Below are 12,675 nucleotides of genomic sequence, written 5' to 3'. Positions count from 1 at the left end.
CTCCCACTCTGCACATGGTTGTGATTTTAATGCTGAAGTATCTGAGCAGATTAACACTTTGATTCTATTTTCAGTCATTACATTAAGAATCTCACTAATTGTATGCATTGTTACTTGGAAATTAGGAAGGCACAAATGAAGACAGCCCCCAAAAAAGATACAAAATACAAACAACCCTTTTACATTGGTCTTAACTTCAAGCAGTCTGCCAGCCAGCAAGCACAGCATAGCTGTCAAGTTCTTAAACACACCAGTTATCCATATGCACAACACATACAAAAGCTAGCTTTCTGCTACACAGCTGGTTCCTCAAGGAACTAGTATTATTTAAGCCAAGAATACAGACACCAATTTGCAAAATACATGAGGTACCTATGAACAAGAGCGTATACACTTTCATTCCTACTCATTGCAAAATCAGTGATTTGCAAGAGGTAGAGGCTGCTATACTGTGTAAGCACTTATGGCAACCTTGGTGTAGTAAGAATCCTATGATAAGGGTTAAGAACTTTTTTCCTTTTTAGCATGCCTTTTGAATGCCTGCATAAATACTCTCAAAGAAATAAAAGTAACCTTATGCCTAGGCAACTTAGTCACAGCAACTAGAGAGACCAGTATTGAAGCATATGACAAAAGGGCAAAGTCTTTTTTCAAAAGTGTTGGTTTTTCTGGGTTTTAGTAGAACAAGCAGAGTAACAGATCATCCTGATCTATATTTTAAAAATTCAATTAAGTAAGTTGTCATCATTTCAATTTCTCCATTATTGGGTCAAACAGTAATTTAATTGTTGAGTTAGAAAGTTTCAGTTGAGATGTCTGCTCATCTTGGTACTGAATGAACATTTATTTTATCTTGCCTCTGACCTGATGCTTTAGATTGTTTATCCTCTCTCTGCTTAAAAAAAGAATCAGAGGGGAAAAGCAGAGAACAGCAAGGTTTGAAAAAAGACAGGCTGTCGAAAGAACAGAGTCATACAAGAGCTATCACTGAATCTTATTAGACTTCTGGTATAGTCTGTACTTTATAAACATTAAAAGATTCCTCTGATTTTCAGGAAACAGATACTCTACTTCCAAGAACTGGCTAAAACAGTAGAGACTGCTTTCTTTTCCCATATGAAAGAATGTACACTGCAAAGTGAAAGGGGATCAGCCTGTCTCCTTAGCAAAGCCAAAAGTGTGCACCACTCCATTTGTGACACACTGGAAGAAACAAGCAACATCTCAAAGACTCACCAGAAAAGACAGTACCAACAAACTGCTAGCAGATTTTACATGCAGAGTAATTCAGATGAGTAAGCACTGAGTCAGTTAAGGAGTCTGGATAGTTTAAATGAATCTCTAGTCAGTTTTGTTTCCCACAACAGCTAATTATGTAAAGGGTTACAATCATTACTTCCTGGAAGTCATCATCCGGTAAGCCAGCTGCATTTGCTTTTTCTTCCCAATATAGCTAACAAGAAATACTGTACCATAAGTGCTCTAATTATACTTTTTGTAACTTCTGCTTTACAATAAAAAAACCACTTAGGTCTAGTATATTTTGAGAATGTTTTGGTTAATATGCTAATACAGCTCCCTTGCGTGCTTGTCAGCACTTCTGCATCTATAAAGAAAAGTCTCAGGAGGTTGCAACTGAAACTAAAGCATGTTTTATTGGTCAATAATAGATAAAGTTAACAAGAATATTCTAACTGATGAATCCATGGTCAGATTCCTAAGCAAGTTCTACTGAATCTTTTTTGAGAAAAACAGACAAAGAAAAAGTAATTTTTCCTTCTTACCACCTTAATTAAAAGCAACCCCTCAGATGCTATGATCAAGGTAAACACAGACAAAGAACCCACATACCTTAGGAAAGCCTTCATTAAAGACAGATCAACAGCACTGTCCTGCACTGGATAGAGTCTGGAGTAAATAACACAGGCCATATTTAATTTATGTCATAGATACCATTATTAAAGAGTCAAAAAATAAAGCATACACTTCCTCCACAACATTTTCTTAGCACATTAAGTGGGTTTTCCCTTCCTACCTGCAATACCTACCTCATTAACATGCATCTAAAGATGGGATTATTTTATTGTGCCAACTGTGAGCTAAACCAAGCAATTACACCTTCCAGAGGAGACAGGAGAATAACATGAAGTCATGGTCATGGCCACATACAAGCCAGTTCTTGGAAACAGAACATCAGATTTGCTTGGGGTTATTACCAAAATGCTCTTCATTTTTCATAATGAGATTACATCTCAATCTCAGGATTTATCAGGCACCTCCAGGTAAAAGTCAGGTTTCCAGTGGGTTGTATGATACAAGAATGAATATTGCATCTTGAAATTCATACAGGTATATGTCTGAGAAATAGTGACAGAGGAGAAAAAATGAGCGTGAAGGAGTTCTTAAAGAGATCTTCCTTGATCAGTTACAAAACTTAAATTAACTGAAAATGGCATGAGAATATGAGTGCTTTGCCTGGACAAAACAGATTAGTGGGCAGAGCATAGGTAAAACACTTTTAGACTACCAGGTGGCTGTAACTCGTGACACACTTCAATGTCTACTAGAAGATGACTTCCACAAGCTGCACGAAACAGTAGGTTCTGGAGGAAGTAGTGCCTCAGGATTATGGCTCCATTACAACAGATCAAAGTGAATTGTTTGTCTTAGAGCACTCCCACAGGACCAAGCCACCACACAAACTGCCAGAACAGCCTGCAGTTGTTTAAGTCTTGGAAACAAAGGAAAAAGCACTGATAACCAACTGCTTTAGCTTTGGTGCCAGACATAGCCTTGACAATGTAAAAGATAGACAGCAAGGAGTCTTCCTGTGCAGACAGCTCTGTCTCTTACCCAAAAGATGGACCCATGCTCTCAACAGTGGCCCTCTGCACTTCATCCCAAGCATGGGCTACTGCACAGCCCACCCACCTCATCCCTGTTATTGGTACAGTCATTGCACTTCAACCACTGCCTCCAAATTTCAGCTGTTGCTCTTCTTCCACATGCATATGTATGTACCTACACACGTACCGCCCCCCTATCTCTTGAACCTCAGGGTGTGTGGCACAGTGCCCAAGAGACAGAATGTGGGGAAAGAAAAGATGAAATAACTTCAGGAACAAGAGGCCATTCATGACTCACAGCTCCCAGACTGACCAGCACAGTGCAAGGTCAGCCAGCCTTGCCTCAGAGACAGCCAGCACTCAATCACATCAGCCCAGATAACTCACAGCAGAGTACAGGACAGATCCCTTGAAGGGTTCAGTCCGTACATGGCAACGTGGGAGAAGCCACTCTCAGAGGAAATGCTGCCCTAAGACTAAACCCTGCAGGAAGCAGAGGCAGCAGCACCCCAAGCACAGGCAGCCCTGCTACACATTTAGCCTAATCGCTCACACACAAACAAACCCCCACACTCCAAAGCCTATTTTGCCCTGTGAAAGCTGAGCAGTAAGAGTAGATTAGACTCTAATAGGGATTAATACAAGTTAAGGTAGCAGCGATTTCCACTAGGGAGAACAGAAAGGTTAGATGTGGGATAGCATCACAGGTAGATGTAGGAAGGGTTGGGAAAAAAAAAGGTAAAGGGAAGAACAAATACCACAGGAGCTTGCATTGTCTCCTGCCCGGCTCCATTTGTGCTCTCCCGCATGTCCATCCCCGTCCAAAGCAGAGATCAGACAAGCTGCACTGTCAAGTCATGGTCAGTGATTTCTAACAGACTGTGTAATGGTCAGGAGGCATTTCTTATCCAATCTCAACAGCACTGACCCAATTTTTTCCAGCAGTACCATCCATCACCTCTGACTGACAAGGAGAACAGTTTTCACAAAAGGCAAAACCTAACACAAGCAAAGTCTGAAGCAGAAAATGGAAAGAAATTTGGATCCCATTCAGTCTTACTGCAGCCGCTTCAAAGCTGTGTTTAATTTTATTAGCAACTAGAACTCTAGTTCATAAAAAAATGACCAATAAAAGATAATGGCAGGAAATTAAATGACCTTAGCATGATTTAAAGCATTGCTCTGCAAGAGCAAAATTGCATACAAAATATGCCTGGAAAGGAGAAAAAAAGCCCCAAAGAAGCGATTGTAAAAAGTTTCGAATTGCTTCAGAGTCAGGGGCAAGTTAAAACTTCATGTTAAAGACTAACAAAAATGTGTATCTACAAAATAGACACATTAAATATGCATTATGATTGCCATACTGCCAGAAAGAAACACTGTTCAGACAATGCATTCACTACCTATCCTTTCATGTGTGCTATAGTAATTTAGACTTTATTCATTTTTAAATTCAAGTAAAATAATAAATGTAGCTTCACTGTGGTGCAGAAACACAGCAGGTAGTGTGTGGTCAAATCAGGAAAAAAAAAGTGTACTTTCCTGATACTTGGTCATATTTTCAAAAAGGCATGAAGGTGGGGTTTTCAAAAAGGTAAACCTTCTTACGTTTCAAAAAGGTAAAAGGTGGGGTTTTTTTCTTTAATTATATAGAAAGACTAAGAAAACCTCTGAAATTCCTCAGTCATGACCTTTGGGAAGCAGGCATTTTGCAGGGCTTCCCCATGCCCCAAATACTTTGATACACAGCATAGTAATAAACCAAGTTCCTTAGTTTTCATTCCAAAAAAGCTGTGGAAGAGTAAGAGTACTGAATATGTTGATTAAAAAAAACAAACCCACCAGAACAAGACAAAACCTAAAACCAACCAAATCCAAAGCCAACCAAAAAACTGTTCAGTTTATGACTGAATCTGCAGATACCCTTTTCAGCTAAATAATCAGCTACAAACTCATTAACATTTACCTGGACAACTCGAGTTTGTATCCTGAAAGGAAGGATCAGAGAGATGGGAGAAAATGGAGGGAGAAAAGATAAGAAACTTCATTACACAACATAACTCCAACTGGAATATAGCATATCCTTTCTGTATCAGATAAAGTCCTGTGTGTGGTCAAATTCTTTGACCAGAAAAAATTCTGCTAACCACACTTGATAAACTTGAACTTTGAAAACTGGCATCTATTCATCAGATCTTTTTTAAAATAAACCTCAAGAATTCTGGCATCATCCAAGGTACCAAACATTTCATTACAAAGACTTTATTCAATAGCTATCAGTTTACTAAAACAACAGCCCAATTTGTACTTCAGAACTCTGCCTTTTCTTAGAGAGGCTTCTGTTGTTGTTTTAATGGGAAGCTGAAATTCAGTTTCACAATTGAGAATTTTAATTTTCCAGAAAAATGAGTTAGGCAATGTAATACAGACTGCTACCAAGTTCTTTCTGATGAAAAATAGGAGTATTTTGTTCTGAAGAAGGCCGTACAAATATTGATCTTGGGAAAGTATCTTCCTCCACAAACTGCTTTTAGGCTTGTGTTTCAACTAGGTCGTTTCCAACTGAAAAGGTGGAAAAAGGAGGGATCTAAGTAGCTCTTCCCTCAGCACTTTTCAGTTGGAGATGCAACTGTGTAAGAAGGCTGAGACTTAAACCCCACTGATTCTCCACAGATCACACCATACGGAGGATCGCTCTGAAGAGACAGGCCTGATAATTAGTCAATACAATGTTTACCTAGTCAAAGCACATTTCTCCTATGCATGCAAGGCCAGTTACAAGTCCTATGAAGGCAAACATGCCAGTTTAACAAGAATGATCAAAAAGCTCCTGAGTAGTATATCCCTAAACCTCCTGCTACTATGAGAGATTTCTTTTTCAGAAGGATAAATTTCCAAAGGGAGCCAGGTATTCAAGATCTCACCAGATCACTCTTCACCATACTCAAGACACCCACTCACAGACATCATAGGATGCTCTGTTATTTCTTCACTATTGTGAATTGCTCAGTAACATTATCAATAGACACTACTTGACACTATCAGCAGTACCAAGGAGCAGCTGGTCCTCAGAATACAAGTAGTAAGATAGGCTACTACAGTCAACTGTGCCTTAAGGCATGCTGTCTATAAATCTAATAGGGTCATACAGAAGAAAGTTAATACTTGGCTTATAACTGTATCACCAGTCTGTTGGTCATCTAAAAGTATTCCTTCCACTTTCTAGCTCTAGTTGTATCCCCCACCCAAGCTGCAAGGTTGGTAAAACTACCTCTAATGACTTCAGAATGCAAATAAAATTACCACATTCTTCAGAAAAAACACAGGTATGACTGGTACTGTGGATGACCACGAATATTTTATTAGTTATGTTACTTTCCAGGTGCCTTTATGTCTACAAAGTAAGGTATCCATGCCATCATAATATTCTTACATCCCCCAAAACAGCAGGTATAGGTTTCCAGCTAGATAGATCTAACTTCAGTAGTAAAATATCCTAAAGAAATATACTTCTGCTTTCTATACAAAGTGCAGGAAGTAAACACACCTACCTTATTGATTCAACTGTGACAGTTCTTGACAGAAAATAGACTGAAGAACAAAGATGTTGCAAAAAAAAGGTGCAAGAAAATGCTCTGCCCAACAAGTTATAAGTACCTTGTTTATTTCAGCTTGACAAACAGGTAACATTTACAAACTTTCTGCTGTTCCTGTGTGACTTCAACTACAGCAATAGCCAATATCTAGCGATACTGCTAAAAATCCAAGGAGAAGATGTCAGATTACACCACTCAGGAACCAGGAACGACAATTAACATCTGTTACTGTTTCCTATTTGAGGAGTTAAGAGCAGAAAAGCTATGTGAAGAATGGCACTATCAAATCCTCATTTCCAAATATGGCACCATATACACTGCAGGCCCCTCTTCCTTCAGTATTAATATTCAGACATCTTAGGGCAGGATTTACAAATGCACACATCAGTGGTGCGGTCTCTGAAGCACCAACACTGATGCTCAGCAAGCCGGGCTCAACGCAATCTCACATCAAAGTACGGGAGATATCTCCTGTACATACATACACACACACTCCTGGGCACATGCTTGTCCAGAGGACCTCAAATGGCCAGTCTGCTGCCCAGTTGTCCACATCCTTCAGCAACTAAACACATCAGCAGTGAGAAATCAGCTAGCCATTGCGAACACCAGAAATCACAGGCAGCAAAAGCAATTTGGCCACACCCTTTCTCCTAACCTAAGAAATACCAAGCAGTATATAGGGATCTGACTTTCCTGGATTTACATTCCCTTACTGCTACCTTGTTGGCTAGTTAGGGCTGATTCCTTAGGCCTTGAACCCTCAATATCAAAAAGATTTTCAAGGGATCACATAGTGGTATCACTGCTTTTTTATAGAAGTACTGAGTTGGTGTCAAGCAGAATTATATCTTAGCACAGACAGTTCTTGCCACCTAAAATACAATTGTGGTGATGCTGGTTAAAGAAAAAGCATCTCTGACTACAATTGCTAGCCCAGCATACTTTCTCAAACAGCTGCTAATCAACAATTCCAGAAAGACAGTTGGGTGGGACCAGACTGCACACACCCTAGACCACTATAAAGAAGCAAAGCAAGTTAAAATTCCTATTAAGCTATATTTAAAAACGCCACCTCCCACTGCAATTATGATGGGGGACCATGACACCAAAGGAGAGACAGGTTATCAAGAGTACTTGATATCTTAATCTTTGGTTTCTTTTGAAACGACAATATACATAGCTGAAGGGCATGGCATTTTTTCTTCATCATTCAAAAGAAAAGACTGGCATATATAGAAACTGGCTGCAGATAACAAAGGCTGAGCCTTTAACAATCAAGTTAGGAAGAGGCAAAGAACAGTCTGCACGCTGTGCAATGAGCTTAAGATCTCAAACATTTTTTTATGCTCAGTGACCAAGACAAATCTGCACCACGTCCACAGAGAGGCAAAAGCGCCAACCCTTCAAGGGCTCAATGGCAGTGAATACACCAGCTGTGTGAGAACTGTCTTGGCCCTGCCCATGTCAGACAAACACTTGAAGCGTGGCCTACCCTGCCAGCTCTGCCCACCTATCTAGCAGATCTCTTATTTTACGCATAGATTCCTTTCTCGGACACGAAAAGACTTTCAATAGTGACAGGTATTTTTAACAAAACGTTAATCTTAGCAAGAAAAAAACCCTCAAAAACTACCTCTTTACTTTTAAGAGGAAAAACCCCAACAAAACTACAATCATTGCCTTGAAAAATTGATGTCATAGGATCAAGTGAGAGGAAAATATATTGTTCAAGTACACAAAGTCAATACATCTTTCAACAGCTGAGGATTGGTCCCTCCCACCCTGTTCCAGATGCCTCCTAGAGAAGGTTCCCAGCCCTTGCCTGCGTGGAGCAGGAGGGCTGTTCCTGAAGCCCACGGACCTGCATGAGAATATGCTCCATCTCTGCACATCGCAGTCTGTGGGCAGAATCAAGGAGGGAACACCCTACCTATGTAAAGAGCACACCAGCATCGTTTTAAAAAGCAGAGTTCAGGTGTTACATAGCTTTTTAAATGCCGTGTTTCAGATTCGCATCCATCCTTGGATTTATTACAATTCATTAATTGTATTATTGTATTGTATTATGCAATATTTTCCCCGACAGTACCCAGAAGGATGCGCACCAAGAGACCCACACCCCACTGCCATGTCGCTACTTTCCCAACCTCTGTTCCACCCAAGACACTGGCAGAGGGAAAACGCTAGGCGAGGAAACTCGAGGGTCTGGAAGCGCCGGTGGCTCAAGCCAGGATCTGCCGGCGCTGTCCTTGGCACAATAGTTGGATGCGATACAGCCGGGCGATGCGAGGCTGAAATACTTCCTGGGATGGCTGAATGGGCTCATTCAGCAGTCAAGGGTAATTCTTTATTAACCATCTTCTACAGCTCAACTAAGAACTACAGCCCTGAGGGGAGGGTGGGAGACACCAGCCATGTGCCTCAAGAAAGGGGTATGGCTTAGCATTGTCTCTCGCCTCAGTAATTGACAAGCTTTTTTTTTTTTTTTGTCCTCCCTTTCCCCTTCCCTCTCCCCCCACCCCGGGCGTTACCGAAGTCGGTGGAGGAAGGGAAGGTGCTCGGCCGAGGCCGGGCTGTGGAAGAGCCGTCGCAGCCGCCGTCCGGCCCCGGCCCCTCGGACCCACCGGCGCCGCTCGGAGCGCTGGTGAGGGGAAGCCTCCGCCGCCCTCTCGCCGATCCCTCCCGCCCCGAAGTTCGGGCAAGTGGGACCGGCCGCCCGCCGGCGGTGGCGGCTCGGCCGGCAGCCGGGGGAAGGGGCCGGCAGGACGCCCAGCCCCCTCGGCGGCTTTCCCGCTGCCTCCCCGCGCTTACCTTTCACTTGACTTTCATACTCCGCTATAATCTCTTTGTCCTTTTTGAATCTGCTCGGGGTTGACATTATCCACTCGCTTCTTCCGCTTCTCCGCCTTGTTATAAATGATTATCACTAATTATTCTTGTTTTTCTGGAGAAGCTCCCAAGTTGTGTCAGGCGGCCACAAGCCCGAGCGAGCGCGGCGGCCGGGGAGGCGGCGGGCGCTGGCCCCGTGGGAGCGCCGCCGGCACCGGAGGCGGCGAGGCGGGGAGCGGCGATCAGACTAACCCCGGCGCAGGCACCATCGCCTCCCGGCACCGCCGCCGGCAGCAACGCGGTCCGCGGCCCGGGGCCGCCGCAGGGCGGGGCGGTGGAGCAGCGGCCGCGGGGCACTCGCTTCCACTAGGCGAGGGCGGGGGCCCGGCGGCTGCGCCCCACCATTGTTATCTCTCCTCACGCACCCGGGAGAGGGGAAGGGAAGCAGGGAGAGAGCGAGGGGCGGGAGGCAGGCGGCCGCTCTCGGTCCGTACTCCAGAGACAGTGGTGATTGCTGCCGCCGCGCTCGCCTGGGTGGGAAGTCGGGGCCGGCGCCCCGCCGTGACTAACCCCGGGCGGCAGCGCCGCGGCGCATGTCCCAACCTCGCGGGGCGAGCAGTCGCCGGCTCGGGGCGGCTCCCCCGCCGCGCCCTGGAGAGGTGTCTCCGAGAATAAACTTCTCTCCGCCCTCTCGCCGCTGTCTCCTCCCTTCCTGCTTTCCCGCCCGCCTCCGGTCCTCGCTTGCCTTGTCCGCCCGCTCCGCCTCCCCGCCGGCCCGCCGGCCGCTCGCCGCCCCGGGCCGGACCCGTGGGTGCAGCACCCGCTTGCCCCGACCGGCCCGTAGCTGGAGGCCCAGCAGGCCTGGGGGGTTTGGGCGGGGGTGGGAGGAGGGAGATCCCCGCCTCCATCGAGCCCACAGTGGCCGGATGCCCTCGGGGGGCAGGGGTGTGAGGCCGCGGTACGCTTACAGAAGGCCCTTGATCCGGCAGGGAAAGTCAAAGCCCCGTGCTGCCGTCAGCGCTTGAGCCGCCCGGGGAAGGGGAGGCCGGCGGGGACAAGTGGCCTTTGGGGCACCCTGGTGTCTCCGGAGGCAGGGCACGGCTGCACCGCGTGCGTAGGGACCCGGACCCAGAGGCAGAGAGCATGGCGGCACCCAAGGGGAGAGCTGCACCCTCACTACAGCAGGTCTTGCTTTTACCGCCCTTGTCTGCCCGGTGCTCCCCTGCGGATACAGCTTGTTGTGGGGGGCAGGAGTGCCAGCATCCCTGTATGGGGCATTCCCCACATCTGCTGCGGGAAACAAGCAAAACTGGGCAGGAGGCCACTTAAAATGATGCTCCCTTGAGCTGCTGTGCGTGGCACGCATCGGGGCTGGCCCTGTCTGACAGCCACGTTGAATGTCAGCCTTAGAAGGATGGATTCCCAGCAAACAGAGGTGCACAGCCGTCCCCGCAAAGCTGGGGCTGGGAAAAGGGGAAGAAGATCACCCATAAAGGCAGGAATAGATGAAATTTGGAGCATGGGGCAAAAGGGCATAAGTGACCCTGGCGTGCCCTTGGTCCGGGGTACTTCCAGCTGTGGTGGAGACAGCCTCCTCTGCCTGAAGAGCTGGAACCTGGTTGAGCCCTAGGAGACTCCGTAAGATGAGAGCTGGCTGCCAGCTCTGCGGGTGCAATGAGATCATGCATGCCTGCCAGGAGTCAAGTACAATGGTTCACAGAGCTGGTAGCCATGCTTCTCCAAGGTCCCTCGCTGTAAGGTTGGGAATGCAGAAGGGCTCAGGTGTGGCTCAGGTTGTACAACTCATTTTTCTTTTTCCCCCAGCTGCTCTGAAACTTTGCTGTTGTCAGAGAAGAGCTTTCTGGAAAAAAAAAATAAAATGAAAAAGAATAATGGACATGATGCCTTGTGATAACAAAGAATGAGGCTGTCATTCATGGATCAAAGCTAAAAGTCAAACCAAGCCACAGCTTCAGACTTTGAGCTGCAGGGAAGTCAGCTCTGAGGAGGTTAGAAACAGGCAGGGGACATTCTGGATACAGAGGGCTCCATTGATGTCAGCTATGTCCAGGAGTGATTAAGCAAAGATGCTCACTTATTTATAATTAATTTCCAAAGACAGCGGCTATATAATTTGTGTGGTGGAAGTTCCCAGATGTCCTGTCCTGGACAGCTAGCTCTGGCACAATTAACTGTACTCATGCAGACATTCTTTCTTGTGTTTTTATTTAATTCTTATAAGCATGTTGCCTTGGTGTTACAGTTGCTTACTTCCACACCTCTGCATTTCAGCAGTAAGTGTACATTTGTCCTTTGCAGTTCATTTTTCATTAGGTACCATGCTCTTCCTGCTAGGGGATTAGGGTAACAGGATTCCTGTTCCCTTTTTCATCTTCATGCTTTGTTCTCTGTAATTTTATTACATTTCTTCCTCTTGCCCTCCCAGTGCAATCTTTTTCCACTCTGATCCCAGTCCAGATCACCTAACACTGCCTTAGTACAGGAGGTTATTGTCTAAAACCAATTAAAAAAATTTAGGTTGTATAGTCAAATTACATCCCTTGAATAAGAAGCCCAACCTCAAAAGAGCAGTCGTCTCTGTAATCCCAACCACTTTGATTTTCATCTCAACCTTTGATGCCAACATCTTGCCTCCTGGCTGTTCAAGTCCATCTGTTTGGCTGGGGACTGGCTGATTTGCAAGACAGTGGGCCGTGTTCCCTGGGAACACAAGGCACTAGCTGGAAATTGGATGTAAGTCTTGTCTGTTCTTTCAGAGCACTTTGTTTTTGCAAACAGGACGGGGAAGAGTGCTCAAGTCCCCTTGTGCCCTGTGTGAGGTTGTGCAGGCTGGTACCTCCACCCAGGCCAGTCCCTTTATCCCTTACCTAGGACTTGGGCATACAAACCATGTCCTAATGTGGTTGAAGGTGTAGAAACATTCTGTGCATTCTGTCCTGAAGGACACAGCCCTCTCTGACCACTGAGCCTGTGCGGGAGAGAATGTGAGGAGAAGGATTCAGAGATAGGCTGAATGCCCATGCCTACACCATCCATTCCCTCTGTACTAGATCCTGCATCCATAGGATCAACCTGGCTCCACAGAGCCAAAACAGAAAGCTGCAGACGGACTATGTTGCTGCTTGGAAAGATGAAGAAATAACCTTTGGGTTCTGGAAGCTGACCTCACTGAATTCAGCCACTCAGCTCAGGGCTGCATGTCTGTGGCAAGAGCACTGAGGAAGGATGGGTCAGGGGCCCAGCAGGCTTGAGTGTGCTGGGCTCAGAGCTGCACAGATTCTGGATCCCTGAGTTAGGGTTGGGCTCCAGGACAACCAGGATTGAGCTGGCTGAGAAATCTGATTCTGGCCCCCTCTCCCTGTTCTTCTGCTTTGCACCCC

The 12,675-nt window shown here is 45.7% G+C and overlaps 1 protein-coding gene across 7 annotated transcripts in view; it reads right to left on the bottom strand.

Annotated features, from left to right (window-relative positions):
• The window catches only part of SRGAP1 (SLIT-ROBO Rho GTPase activating protein 1), a 141,358-nt gene extending 131,436 nt beyond the window's left edge, over positions 1-9,922 (bottom strand). For 2 of the 7 annotated variants that reach the window (XR_001521703.2, XM_015628230.3), the window contains exon 1: positions 9,257-9,920. Coding sequence is in view for 6 of the 7 variants with exons in the window: in XM_015628230.3 (XP_015483716.1) it covers positions 9,257-9,323 (67 nt within the window). In the remaining variant the exon portion in view is untranslated. Of the gene's footprint in view, positions 1-9,256 lie in introns of all 7 variants that reach the window. The other 5 variants (XM_015628228.2, XM_015628229.2, XM_015628227.2 and 2 more) reach the window with 4 other exon arrangements.
• Between the last annotated feature and the right edge of the window lie 2,753 nt (positions 9,923-12,675).

The sequence above is a fragment of the Parus major genome, chromosome 1A (assembly GCF_001522545.3).
Source record: "Parus major isolate Abel chromosome 1A, Parus_major1.1, whole genome shotgun sequence".
Lineage (NCBI taxonomy): Eukaryota > Metazoa > Chordata > Aves > Passeriformes > Paridae > Parus > Parus major.
The sequence above is the reverse complement of the archived record's forward strand: the minus strand, read 5'-3'. Positions and strand labels throughout refer to the sequence as shown.